The sequence below is a fragment of the Ostrinia nubilalis genome, chromosome 16, assembly GCF_963855985.1.
Source record: "Ostrinia nubilalis chromosome 16, ilOstNubi1.1, whole genome shotgun sequence".
NCBI lineage: Eukaryota > Metazoa > Arthropoda > Insecta > Lepidoptera > Crambidae > Ostrinia > Ostrinia nubilalis.
In genome coordinates, this window is record NC_087103.1 from 4,381,127 (window position 1) to 4,396,258 (window position 15,132).

The 15,132-nt window shown below is 39.7% G+C and overlaps 2 protein-coding genes across 2 annotated transcripts; one reads left to right on the plus strand and one right to left on the minus strand.

The window, feature by feature from the left end:
• The first annotated feature begins 37 nt into the window (after positions 1-37).
• Positions 38-10,401, plus strand: LOC135079107 (centrosomal protein of 120 kDa-like). The gene is made up of 12 exons (XM_063973706.1): positions 38-148; positions 2,775-2,944; positions 3,904-4,179; positions 4,642-4,709; positions 4,797-4,906; positions 5,206-5,388; positions 6,042-6,218; positions 6,617-6,703; positions 7,103-7,263; positions 7,771-7,895; positions 8,432-8,474; positions 9,097-10,401. Exons 1-12 carry the CDS (start codon positions 107-109, stop codon positions 9,239-9,241), a joined length of 1,587 nt encoding a protein of 528 aa, XP_063829776.1. The 5' UTR covers positions 38-106; the 3' UTR covers positions 9,242-10,401.
• A 965-nt stretch (positions 10,402-11,366) lies between these two features.
• Positions 11,367-13,399, minus strand: LOC135079260 (ubiquitin-conjugating enzyme E2 J2-like). Its single transcript, XM_063973870.1, has one exon. The coding sequence runs from the start codon at positions 13,175-13,177 to the stop codon at positions 12,500-12,502; it is 678 nt and encodes a 225-aa protein (XP_063829940.1). The 5' UTR covers positions 13,178-13,399; the 3' UTR covers positions 11,367-12,499.
• Between the last annotated feature and the right edge of the window lie 1,733 nt (positions 13,400-15,132).

A 15,132-nucleotide genomic window follows, 5' to 3' on the forward strand; every position in this document is an offset into this window, starting at 1 on the left:
TGAAGTAAGGGCTAGATTGGCTTTCGATAACCATGAGCGCTGCTTCATACTGCGCTGCGACGGTAGACCCAGTGACGATCATAGAAGGCCCTTTGTAGACGTGGAAATGAGCCTGAAGTATGTTGGGGACAAGAAAGATAAGGCACAGGTGAGATTAGTTACGTTTGTCATTGAGTAAGTAGGTTAGATTGTCTTTGAGAGTATTATAAACGCTGCTTCATACTGCGCTGCGACGGTAGACCCAGTGACGACCATAGAAGGCCTTTTGTTGATGTGGAGATGAGCTTGAAATATGTTGGGGATAAAAAAGACAAGACACAGGTGAGATTAGTTACTTGTGTAATGCAGTAAGTAGGTTAAATTGTCTTTGAGGTTTCCACGAGCGCTGCTTCATACTGCGCTGCGATGGTAGACCCAGTGACGACCCTAGGAGACTCTTTGTGGACGTGGAGATGAGCCTGAAATATGTTGGGGACAAGAAAGATAAGGCACAGGTGAGATCAACAACGTACTTAATTCAGTAAGTAAGTTACATAGTCTTTGAGGTTTCCACGAGTGATGCTTCATACTGCGCTGCGACGGTAGACCCAGTGACGACCATAGAAGACCTTTTGTTGATGTGGAAGTGAGCTTGAAGTATGTTGGGGACAAGAAAGATAAGGCACAGGTGAGATCAACAACGTATTTAATTCAGTAAGTAAGTTACATAGTCTTTGAGGTTTCCACGAGTGATGCTTCATACTGCGCTGCGACGGTAGACCCAGTGACGACCATAGGAGACCCTTTGTGGATGTGGAGATGAGCCTGAAGTATGTTGGGGACAAGATAGATAAGGCACAGGTGAGATCAACAACATATTGAATACAGTAAGTAGGTTAGATTGTCTTTGAAGTTACCTGGAATACTGTTTTATACTGCGCTGCGACGGTAGACCCAGTGACGACCATAGAAGACCCTTTGTGGATGTGGAAATGAGCCTGAAGTATGTTGGGGATAAAAAGGATAAGGCACAGGTGAGATTATTTACTTTTGTAATTGAGTAAGTCGGTTAGATTGTCTTTGAGAGTATTATGAACGCTGCTTCATACTGCGCTGCGACGGTAGACCCAGTGACGACCATAGAAGACCCTTTGTGGACGTGGAGATGAGCCTGAAATATGTTGGGGATAAAAAGGATAAGGCACAGGTGAGATCAACAACGTACTTAATTCAGTAAGTAAGTTACATAGTCTTTGAGTTTTCCACGAGTGATGCTTCATACTGCGCTGCGATGGTAGACCCAGTGACGACCATAGAAGACCTTTTGTAGACGTGGAGATGAGCTTGAAGTATGTTGGGGACAAGAAAGACAAGGCACAGGTGAGATTACTTCATTAAGTAAGTAGATTCTAGACTATCTTAGTAGTTACCATGGCATGAGCGCTGCTTCATACTGCGCTGCGATGGTAGACCCAGTGACGACCATAGAAGACCCTTTGTGGATGTGGAAATGAGCCTGAAGTATGTTGGGGACAAAAAGGATAAGGCACAGGTGAGATTATTTACTTTTGTAATTGAGTAAGTAGGTTGGATTGTCTTTGAGAGTATTATGAACGCTGCTTCATACTGCGCTGCGATGGTAGACCCAGTGACGACCATAGAAGACCTTTTGTGGACGTGGAAATGAGCCTGAAATATGTTGGGGATAAGAAAGATAAGGCACAGGTGAGATCAACAACGTATTTAATTCAGTAAATAGGTTAGACTGTCTTTGAGGTTACTACGAGCGCTGCTTCATACTGCGCTGCGACGGTAGACCCAGTGACGACCATAGAAGACCCTTTGTGGACGTGGAAATGAGCTTGAAGTATGTTGGGGACAAAAAGGATAAGGCTCAGGTGAGTTTAAATAACTTTTTTGATACTTCGATGCATGAAGTAAGGGCTAGATTGTCTGAAGTTACTACGAGTGCTGCTTCATACTGCGCTGCTACGGTAGACCCACCCAGTGACGACCATAGAAGACGATGATGATGATGAAATGATGTAGGTTAGATTGTCATTGAGGTTTCCACGAGTGATGCTTCATACTGCGCTGCGACGGTAGACCCAGTGACGACCATAGAAGACCCTTTGTAGATGTGGAAATGAGCCTGAAGTATGTTGGGGATAAGAAAGATAAGATACAGGTGAGTTTAAATAACATTTTTGATACTTCGATGCATGAAGTAAGGGCTAGATTGTCTTTGAAGTTACTACGAGCGCTGCTTCATACTGCGCTGCTACGGTAGACCCACCCAGTGACGACCATAGAAGACGATGATGATGATGAAATGATGTAGGTTAGATTGTCATTGAGGTTTCCACGAGTGATGCTTCATACTGCGCTGCGACGGTAGACCCAGTGACGACCATAGGAGACCCTTTGTTGATGTGGAGATGAGCTTGAAGTATGTTGGGGCCAAAAAGGATAAGGCACAGGTGAGATTAGTTACTTGTTAGATATACGATATTATATTTGAGGTTGGTTACCACGAGATACGATTCATATCAGAGCTGGTTCTGGGATAAAGCGGTGAACGAAAATAGCTTTTCATGCAAAATCGTAATTTTTGTGAGCTAGTTGAGGGAACGACTACCGAATTTGCGGTCCTGTGATTTACTAGTGGCTTAGACAGTAGCGCCTTCTGGTGAGCGCAAATACGAGTTTAATAGAATAGGACTTCGCTCTTGTAGCTTTCATTATGTCTCCGATTCCTTATTATAGGTTGTATAACTACCATATTTTACTTCCAGAAGCCAGCAGTTCTCACGGCTCGTAGTGCGAGCCAACTCGAAAGCAGCAGGAAAGGATCGGAGCCCGAGCGTGACGTCAGGCTGGACTACAAAAGCGGCAGTTGCACCAATCTAGACCAAGATGTAGGTGAAGTGGCCTACACCAACATCGCTGTCGGAAACACTGCCAGGTCAGTTTGGTTGTTATTGCAGTAGATATAAGTGCTATAGTCCCGCAGCGCGAGCCAACTATAGTCTGGTCTGCGAGTACGTAGAATTTTGTCCAATGACCCCAAGCTACCCATCCTTATCGCTCGCGAGAAATTATGTTGCTGTCGCGCTCGCACACTCACTGCGGGCGCCCGTCGCACAGTCGCGACAGCAATATAATTACGCGAGAGCGATAAGGATGGGTAGCTTGGGGTCATTGGACAAAATTCTACGTGCTCACAGACCGGGCTTTAGAAAGGATCCGCGCCCGAGCGTGACGTCAGACTGGACTATAAGAGCGGCAGCTGTACCAATCTAGACCAAGATGTAGGCGAGGTAGCCTTCACCAACATCGCTGTCGGAAACACTGCCAGTAGGCCTAAGATGCGCGCCGTGATAACTTTTATCGACGTCAAAATGTATGGGCAAAATCGATAAAATGGCGTGATAACCGCTTATCGCAGTGCGCATCTTAGGCCTACAGGTTAGTTTGCTTGTTATTACAGTAGATATAAGTGCTATAGTCCCGCAGCGCAAGTCAGCTAACGGCAGAAACGGTTGGACCTTCGACTGAAGCTGAAAGCTTAAAACTCTAAAGTCCAGTTGTAAATTGGATAACTTACTCCATACATCGTCCATGTAGTGGTAATTTGAATCGAAATATGAAAAAAAAAACCATTTTACTTCTCACACAAACAAAACTAGCGCCACTAGCGGAATAAAATTGAACTAAAAATAACAAAAGTTTTTTTTTTATTATTATGGTGAGCTCACTCGTGACACAAGCATATTTAGCTTAGTACGAGGGGCTAACGGGACTGACATTGTGTAATAACAAATTACTAATATTTTTTATTGATACATTTTCTGTTAATAAGCAACTCTCACTGTCTTTCCATACTTACCCTAATATTAACCTTAATATCTATCTAATTTCCAGATACAAAAACGCATCAGGCGACGCAATAATCCAGACGAACGAAATAACGGAACTAATTAAGAAAATGTGCGATTCCTTCACTTTGACCCAAGAGAAGCTCCTCGCTGCTCGAGCTCGTCCTGCAACCAGCGATATGCAGGTGCAGTGCGAAGGGATTGGGCAAGATAATCCGACTGTTGGGCAACGGGGTACTACGGAAAGTGGTGAAACGGAATGCAGAGAGGGGAGCGTGAAAAGTGGGGGAAGCCGCCTGAATTGTGATAGGAATAGTGACGTGTAAGTTGAATTTTGTAATACGCTTATCATAAACTGGTGAATCAATTACTATCCGTTCGCTTTAAGTTTGCCGCTGGCCGATATGACGTCACGTCCTCGAAGGGAAGCGTCTATAACTATAACAAACTATAATTTTTTTATTACTGTTGATAAAAATTGTGTATTTGCGTAAAATAAGACACATTAATTGCGTTTAATCACTAACTAATTGCGTTTAATCGCGGTTGGGAGAGGGGACGCGCATCCACGGACCAGCTAACTTAGCGCGAACGGGTAGTAAATAAAATAAAAAATAATAGTACCTAGTAGCTAGCGTTATAAGAAATTACTAGTAATGCTATTTTTAGGTGCTAGTTAGAAAGTTATCTTTTTTATTATCACGAATTTTCGTAAAAGTAAATCTTGTAAAATATTATTGCCTGTTTGGATTTCCATTTAAATCACTAAGTGTATCTGTTACAGTATTGAAAGTAAACCAATCCGACTGGAAACGAGTAAGAGCGAAACATACATATCTCATCATGAAAGGGGCAAGTAATCCTTTTACACAATTTATACTCGCAAAATTAAATGTGCAAACATAATACTTTAATATTTATTTATTTTAATGTTTTCAGATATGGTAAAAATAGCTCTCACGCACGCTGAACGTGACTCCATAATGCAGAAATTCGTTGATGAATTAGAAGACTGGAAGGAAAAGCAACAGGAACTGTTTAAAATACAGGTAGGATTATTCTTCCACTACCACTTTTGTATGATTGTAAAAGCGACTAAGGGACAAATATGCGCTCATCAAGGGAAGTTTGGCCCGCTTGGCCAGCGTAGGAAGTGTAGGACAATTCTTCCATTTGCTAGTAAATTAAAGAGACGATCGTACTCCTGCAGTGGGCCCCAAAAATGACTTGGCAGAATGAGTTTCTTTTTATGATTGTCCAGACAGTGTTGGCATTTCAAACAACAGAATAAATTCACATTCAGCCTTTTAGAATGGGAAACCTCTCATTATTAAATGTTTGCTTCCAGCTGAAACGCAAAGAAGAGTACCACCTTGATCTCCTAGCCAAGGAGTGGGCCAAGAAACGCTTGGAGGTGGAGACCAAGCTAAGTCGTGGCGTGCAGCAATGTCGCGCGTTGGCTGCTGACTTGGCGCGAGCTACCGATGACTTCAGGCTGAGGGGATATAGGAACACCGAGCGAGAGAAGAAGGTAGCTAAAACACCGACATATGACGCAAAACTTCGATCATTAATAGGATGGTATCCAAGCACCGAGTTTTTCCACAATTTAGGGATCGCAATAGCCACACCCGAAAAGCTACTCTTATCGTTACCGGAGAAGTAGATAGTGTGTTTCTCTGAGTCAAAGTGGCCGCTATCTTTCCAATGTGTCTCGCTGATTCCTGCGATAGTAAGTTTGCATCGCCCAAGTTCATGTTTCAGATTATATGGGCCACATCAAAACCTTCATTTTTTGTGAAAAGTTCTTTATAAGACACAGTACATACGACTTATTGGCGCGTACGTGAGTGTCTCGATAGCAGCAGCTATAGTTTTTTTAGTCTTACATTTTAAATTGCTGTCAACAAATTCCTAATAATTATACCAGTTAATCTCTCCGCTAAAATAAGCCGAATTGTTTGTGTTAGGAATGGGTTCACTGGGAAACCATACTAACAAAAAGTAAGAAAGTCTGTAATACTGTGTACGATGGAATGGAAAAAAAAAGCTATTTTTAGCCAGCCATTTCCAGTTATGTTCTTGGGAACGGTACGCACTGACACAGGTGACGATGTCTCTGTTGTAGCATCGTAGCTCACAAACAGAAGAACTAATTCTAATCGATTTTTTATTATTAATCAGTTGCACGAAGCAAAAAAAGCGCTGGAATCCCACTATACAGCGAAATACCAGGAACTGAGAGACGCGTCCCAAAAGATGGAGGACGACATGAACCACCGCCTTAAGCTCAAGGACATGCGCATCGAAGAGCTGGAGACTACCGTACAGCAGCTGGAGAAACGGCTGGAAGCGATGAGGGTAATATTTGTAAATTTATAATAAGTTGTATAGCGTAACCTAGCAGTAACTCGTGTAGGGTTATTATTCGATTTTTACTAGTGAATTCAAATAACCACTAACCCTTCATTATTATTAATGAAATTTCCTTTTTCGTAATTTAATACCAGACATTATAACATAAGCGGAAGGTACCTGGATACGAGCGGCGCAGGACCGGTCTTTGTGGAAATCCTTGGGGGAGGCCTTTGTCCAGCAGTGGACGTCTTTCGGCTGAAACGACGACTATAACATAAACATAATATCTACCTAAAATGATAGATTTTATGTAATTTTCGAGTTTATTTGTACATAAAAAGGTTATGTGTGGCAAATTTTTGTGTTATATTCGATCTTTAATTGTCTTAACTATTTTTCAGACGAATTTCAAGAATGTTGAAAAGGACGCCGAGAGTCGATATTCAGGATTAACCAAAGATCAAACTGCCAGTCTCATACAGGAGTTGGTAAGTATTATTATCGTACATACTGGCTCTAGCACGATAGCGTTGGGAGTGTAGGCCAATTTCCCCATTTAAAATATTGAAATTATACATCAAAATTCTCAATGTGTGCCTGAAATTGGATCTCAACTTTTTGTATCTGGACACAACTTAATGAGGGCTATCGTTTTTATACTTAACAGTTGGCACCCCTGGCGATTGACAGGACCTTACTCTACAGTGGCGCCATCTTGATGAGTGCAAATGCGATAGTCCTCCTACCACTTTCGCGCTCACCAGTTGGTGCCACTGTCTTCGCTACTAGCAAGTGACAGGACCTTACTCTACAGTGGCGCTAACTGGTGAGCGCTAAAACGATAGCCCTCATTATCTAATGATATGTAATATGTATGTAATTTCCAGCGCTGCCTAGAAGAGAAGTTAGACAGCGCGGTGCAATCCAAAGCGTTCTTCAAGGAGCAGTGGGGCCGCGCCGTCAGAGAGCTCCACCTCAACAAGCTGCACACGCGGCGGCAGTTGCTCGCGCGGCTGCAGCGAGAGAGGCAGCAACTGGGAGACGAGGGGTCAGTGTAGAGTCATTGGATAGTTGTCAAGAGTCACTAAGGCGTTTTTTATTAGCATTTGCCAAAAGTTGGCTTCAAAGCGCTGGCAGAAGAAAAAAAAATGAGACATCAAATGCCACTGACCATTTGTAAATCATGCCAGAATATCGACACAATTTTTTTATTTTGTTTTCCAAGGTACGGCTTATAAAAAAAAATCTTTCTAGCCTTAAAAAAGAGTCATGAATAGGGTTCCAAACTGCGAATTTATTCCGCCAGGCTTGCATGCATCATGTTATTTTTTTTAATTGGCTTGCACAACTTGTACATCAATGCATGCCACGTATGGAAACGAACTGAAAAAATTGTAAATTCGAAAAATTAAAAAAGCCTTCCGTATTGAATCCCGTTGACTACAAAATTTTAATGGCTTTGAAACCAATAAATTGTCAAGTTAATTAGGTGCCAGTTGCCACTGATTTCAATTACCAACTGTCTTTTAACTTATTCTGTTATCTATCCCTGCAGACTGGACACGATACTGGACCAGGACGAGGGCAGCCCGCGCGCGGTGGACATCAACCGCCTCAAGGACGACTTCTACGTCGACATCCTCGCTAATACGCCCGCCATCGACTCCACCTCCATCATCAGTGAGTTTACGTTACATCATTACACTGTCAGCCGTTTGGTGTAGTGGTTCGAAACGGACTACTATTCCGGAGGTAGCGGGTTCGATTCCCGCACAGTACAAACATTTGTGTGCATGAACATATTTGTTTGTATTGGACTGGGTGTTTTCTATGTATAATAAGTATGTATTTACAAAAAAAAAGTATTTAAGTATGTTTATATCCGTTGTTTAGTACCCATAGTACAAGCTTTGCTTAGTTTGGGACTTGAAGCGCAGTGTAAAAATGTCTAAGGATATTTATTATTATTATTGATTACAACATTAGTATGTATGTATCAATTACGCCATTATGATCATTAGGTACCTATACTAGATTTGGGATTCGATTTCCAGAAAGGACACGATGCAAAATCTGTTTTTCTTCTGTTGTTCCCAGTTTGATGAGTGTCCGTACGTCTAAATAAATAACGACAGTCAAGTTTGAACATTCACTAAGCATACGGATCCATCAAGAGATGATTTCTGGATTATTAGTTATGAAATTTTTGTTTTTAGGTAATTCTGGCCACGATGGAATGGACATCTTTGATGACCAAAAGTAAGTAAATGTAACTGAAGTATTTGGAGCTGCGATGAAATTGTGTTTTGTAGAAATATGTACTAATTTATTATATTTTCTTTATTTGGAAAACATACAGCTTATATTATAATACAAGTAGCATATAAAAAATAAGTCTTACACAAGCCTACGCATCTATTTATCTTGGCAATGAGGGCTATCGTTTTTATACTTAACAGTTGGCACCCCTGGCGATTGACAGGATCTTACTCTACAGTGGCGCCATCTTGATGAGTGCAAATGCGATAGTCCTCCTACTACTTTAGCGCTCACAAGTTGGCGCCACTGTCTTCGCTACTAGCAAGTGACAGGACCTTACTCTACAGTGGCGCTAACTGGTGAGCGCTAAAACGATAGCCCTCATTACGCAATACTTTGAAATCAGGGATGTTATGGATATCCGTAACCGTAACCGCAACTTTCGGATATCCGAAATAAAAAAATATGCGTAACCGTAACCGGTATAATATTAATCCTATATCCGTAACCGTATCCATCCATAACCGAAACTACATATCCATATCATCCTTATTTGAAATGTCCTCTAGAGAAGTTGTGTTTTAGTAATATTATTTTGCTAATTTATTGATTGTTGTCGCAGCCCGCCGCGCAACCCGGCCGACGACAAGCTGGCGGCGCTGATAGCGCAGCGCGAGGCGCTCGTGGCCCAGCGGAGCCCCGACGAGGCCGCGCTGCAAGCGCTCAACACAGACATCCGCGCCATGCTGCTCAACTGCGCCACGTGACGCCGCTCACAAACTACACTACACTACTGAAGCCCGGTCTCTGGAGCACGTAGAATTTTGTCCAATGACCCCAAGCTACCCATCCTTATCGCTCGCGTAATTATGTTGCTGTTGCGCTCGCACACTCACTGCGGGCGCCCGTCGCACAGTCGCGACAGCAATATATTACGCGCGAGCGATAAGGATGGGTAGCTTGGGGTCATTGGACAAAATTCTACGTGCTCCGCGACCAGACTATAGCTGCTCACCTCTTAAATAGGCCAAATTCTCTTTTATTCATAAGTTCTCCGACTCCGCCATGTTTCTACACTCTCGATCGACGAAACCAGTCCCTTAAACACGCACCATGGTAATTTTTTATGCTGTTTCCATTATCAAAAAAGAATTAGCGGTGCGGGTGGGGGTGACACGTGAAATATCAAAGCTGTCACGGTATACCTAGCTATGGACTTCATCAGGGCTAAAATGATGGTCACCACTAAATGTGGTCTTAACTTCAAGCTGTGTATGTTAGTGATCAACCATACTGTGTCTGCCAGCCAGCTGTTTGCTTCCATGCTGAAGTTGAGCAGGGAAAAAGGGTAGTAATGTTATTTACCTCGCCATTTGATTGTCGATGCCACTCGATTTAGCTAGTTTTTTACGACATCTACGATGTATGTGTACACCGAGTGACATACTATGTTCATTAGTTCCTTAAAAATCGTTTATCAATTCAAATCAACGGAATCTCAAATATAATAAACTTACTATTTGACAAGGATTGTCTTTAATGTTATGCTAATGACAATTTAGAAGTTAGTCATTCAATTAATATTATTATGTTGTAATTTAAATTCTTAATTGCTCATTAGTTGTACATTACATTGTTATATTGGTAATTATTATAATGTTGCAACATGATGACAAAATGAAAGAATGGCTCCAATTATTGTTATAAACAATTATTTTTGTGATAATTTTTACTTGTATTATACTATTGTTATTTAATAAATTCTGTTAAATAATGTAACTATACTTGTTTTCTTTCACACCAGAAAGTATTCTAATAAGGGAGTACAACATTTTAAACTGCAATAGTTCAATTTACCTAGGTCACACACATTCTTTAGACTAATATTATTTATAAATGCGAAAGTAACTCTGTCTGTCTCGCTTTCACGCCTAAACCACTGAACCGATCTTGATGAAATTTGGCATAGAGATAGCACAGATAATGAGATAGTTTAAGTCCCAGGAAAGGACATAGGATAGTTTTTATCCCGGTTTTTGAAACAGGGACGCGCGTGATAAAGTTTTTCTGTGACAGACAAAATTCAACGCGGGCGGAAAGCTAGTATAGCCTGACCAGGAACATAAAAACCCTCGCCATGTTGCGGAAAACCAATGGTACTAATTTCTTTTAATGGCAACAGTAACTGAAAACTTCATCGACATGTCATCTTGCATGTCAGTCTATTGCTGTCAAAGTGTAAACAAACTTTATTTTAAATGTGCGCAATTGATTTTGTGAATTAAATTGCTAAAATCTTTTTATAGTCGTGAAAGAAAAGTGGTTCACAATGTGTTAAAGTATTTGTCGAAGAGAAATACTAAGGGTTCGGACAATATTTTCATTGAATAATTTTTCCGACAAGGGTGTCAAATTGACTGACATGTTTATCGTATAGTACAGTTCACTATGAAAATTAGCTGTGGTTTGTTTCAACTACCTATTTTAAAGTTTTTTGTCACTTTCTAACTGTTGAATTTTATGGAATTGGGAAAGAAGTACCGAGTTTGAAGCGTTCATGAGCAGACATTGCAGTTGAATATTCAAGTTCTGAATTTGATTTATTGATGAATAATAAAATAAATCCTACTAGCTCGATTGATGTTTTCATTTAATTTATTTAAACCAGGTTACCTATAATAATATTTTTTCGTTAATTCATGAAAATATCAAATTAGCCCGTAATCCTGAACTTTGATACATAAAGTTAGCCTATTAATTTAACACAGGTACGACTGTACTCAGTGTTGCACTATCAAATGCAATTGACGCGCCTCTATGCCAGGGTTTTTATGTTCCTGGTCAGGCTATACCTAATAAATAAAATATAGGTATAAAATAAAACAACCCAAATTATAAAAATAACAGTTTACTGCTTTTGATTTTTGCTGCAGTAATAAAATCAAGTTACAGTGATTGCAGAAGCATAACATACAAATTTGTTTACAAGATGCCTTTATTATCTATAACTTCAAATTCAAGTGCTCTATTACTAATATTTTATCATAATAATACAAAGTAGCTTTGTAGTGCCACAACTCGCACACTTTCAGTGTGGTAACATTAAAAGCCAGTCGAGTACAGAAGACAGTCACCACCTTTACAAATTATATTATTTTTCTGAGATAAGACATACAATAAATAAATGCAGTACATGCTATTACAAGTACAAGAATTTCTTCAAAACATTAATTATTTAAGGATAACATATCCTGCATTCTGGAAGCAGAAATTAGTTTATAAATAAACAACCAATAAAATATAATCTGTCCACTGTATTTAAATTTTAGTGCTAAAATTCTTTAACTAAACAAAGATACCATCTACAAAAACATGACAATTTTTTAAATATTTAGGGCATAATCTTTGAATATTATTCAAAGAAAATTACCTGAATTACAGCTGATGTAAATTGAAAGTGTATTTAATGTATTGAATTAATTAAATATAGATTACTAGAAACTATATTTTTTGTTTAGTTAAGTTTGGTACTTTAATAGGTTTAATTTTTATATAAATGTAATTATGACGAAAATATAAAATAAACTTTTTTGAAATAAAATATTTATGCATATACCATAAACAGTGAATTAAAGAACTACCTAATGATATTTTTATTAATGATGGCTAACAATGGTAACAAATTAAATATTGCCTTAAATAACTAAGGTAATATCACAACGACTTTCTCTAGAGTTGCAATAAGGCCTTGCATATGCAACTAATGATGTATGATGCCTGGAACATGAACAAAAACAAATCAAAATAAATTCTATAGTGTAACAAATCATCATCATCTTCCATAGAAAATAAAAATATAGAAAGAAAAAATATTAAAAGTAATTTAGTTTCACATCATACATTTCTCAAACTCATTTTACCACTTAACTAAATCAAGTCTATTTGTATTTATACTATTCGCTGCTAATGGAATACATATTTACAAAATAAATTACATTATTTACATAAAGTACAACCTGCAACCACTAGTCATTGGATATGGATACCAGAACGTACTTCACCATGTATGCAAGAAAGGCAAATCCTACAAGCACAAACAAATTAGTCAAAATATAGTACATATGCGACTGTTGTTCTGATGTCACTTCACTCTCACTTTGCTCGGTGCTATCGGCTTGCAGCATGGCCTCTTGCCGCTCTTTCAGTTGTTTTTCTATTTCCTCAACGTACTCAGGAAACAGTTCACAAAACATTTTATTTTTTAAATTTATCTCTAAGGATTCAGCAGCCAGGCAGCGTTTCTGATACTCCGTAGTCTCGATGGATCCCAGCGTCGGTGTCTTCTCGAGCATGAAACTCAGAAGCCCCGTGAGAATGGTGGAAATAGACCACGCGGGGTTCCATGTGTCCGGGTGGAAGTCCGTAATGCTAAGGCACAGTCTTGTGTTCGTTTTGAACCTTCCGTTCGGTGTAATCATGTAAATCGACGGCGGTTTGAAGGGAAACTCTCTGGGGAAAATTATTTTTCCGTGGTAATATCCTCCCTCGTACGGGCTTTTTTCCGGCCCTTTCACCACGTAATGCCATTCCAAAATATTAGAAGGCACTGGTTCAGCTGTAACGTAGGGTACAGGATCATTTTTAAGCCTGAGATAGTCTTGTTTTAGCCTGCTAGTTGCTCCCGTTACTTTAGTTTTAGCCATTGTTCACTATTCCAAAGAGTATAACATGAAACACTTTCGTAATTTCCGCTACTCGCAATCAATTGTAACGCACTTTATTGTCATTGAAAGACGTAGGAAGCTTCATGTGAAACACTACAATAGGTAATTTTCAACATTTACGCCATAAAACGAATAAATATGAAATATTACGTCAATCAAGAGTAACAACGTCAATATTGCAAAAAGCAAGCGAGCAAAGTGACAGCGCACAACACAACTGACAACGACAAGATAGTAAAGTGATCGGAAGGCCTGCGGTTTTTTGGTGGAACAAGTGTTTCTTTTTTTACCAAATAAAGTGATTTATTGTATCTGAATAGGCGCAAGCGTCAGTATGGGGCCTATTATAGCGAGGCCTATGTGCCTGTTACCACTCCTAGTAGGTAACTCATTAGTAATTTGGTTGATTTATTATTACCTACTTAAAAATACGTCATCCACAAGGTCTTGGTAGTGCCACTTTTAGTGTTGCTACCACAGAACTGATGTTGCCACTATCAAAATTACTTGCTCAAGTTAGTTGCACTGCAGACCCACGATACCCCTGGCGATACCCCTGGTGGTATCGTGGGTCTGGTTAAAGAACTACACTTCAGACCCACGATACCCCTGGGAGTAAAGCTGACAAACGAGGACCGGCGCGGGCGCGGGCGGGCGGGGACGGGGGACGCACAGTGCACAGTGTTGTGGAATACCTCCATGAATTCTTAATTGATTTCATTGAATATGCAATAAAATGTATATCGTTAAAAACAAAATAACAGCAATTCATATCTACAAACTCGTATAATGATTACGTAGTATCAGGTAAAGTACCAGGGCAACATAACCATAAAGGAGCTATTTTGTGATACATATTTATTTCTCGGGTCAACCAAGAAGAATTTGATAATAGCTCCCATAAGGTTATGTTACCCTGGTACCTTTTATATACCGTAGTAAATTCCTTTTTTCCCCACTGCTCAACTAGACTGCTCAACTGTTCAACTGTATAATTTTCCCATACAAACTGCTCTACAGGAGAAGTTTTGTAATGTTAAAAAAAACTTTATTTTCACTTCATAAAATTAAAATATAGCGTAAAATTAATATTGTGTGAATAAATATAAATTATTGATAATATCTCTTTTTTTTCCCAAGGGCAAACTACTCATTTTAAATCATTGTCACACACAACGTGGTAGATGAAATTATCTTTTTATCACATCAAATAACATAGATTAAAGTATCAGAACAAAAATAAATAATTAAAGTTATTTTATAAGTGCTATTAATTAATTTTATTCGTATAGGTATGAATTGTTGTTATTTTATTTTTAACGATATACATTTTATTGCATGTTCAATGAAATCAATTTAGAATTCATAGAGGTATTCCACAACACTATGCACAGGCCGTGTGCACTGTGCGTCCCCCTCCCCGCCCGCCGCGCCCGCGCCGGACCTCGTTTGCCAACTTTACTCCCAGGGGTATCGTGGGTCTGAAGTGTAGATCTTTAACGATACCCACGATACCACCAGGGGTATCGCCAGGGGTATCGTGGGTCTGCAGTGGTTTGTGGTGCTATCAATGGCTATCAAGCACAACTTGAAGTAGATATAGAATAATATACCACCTACTCTCCAACCCATCTGGCTAGGGCGGGTAGTGCAGGTTAAATCCTCCATTAGCCTCTGAATTGGAGATGTCGTTTTTCAACAATGCTGCAATGGAGACTAGTCCTAGTTATCTAGCCAAGCGGACTTAGAACAGACCCTACTAATCAAACCGAGCAGGCCATTATAAAATGGCCCACTGGGAATCGAACTCGGGATCGCCGAGTCTCTTTCCACCTCAGATTAAGGATCACTTGGTCTTAGCTTTCCACAGTAATATAGTTCTATCCTATCAACTTTTTCTATCGCTAAGAATCAAGATTGTAAGCACTTATTAA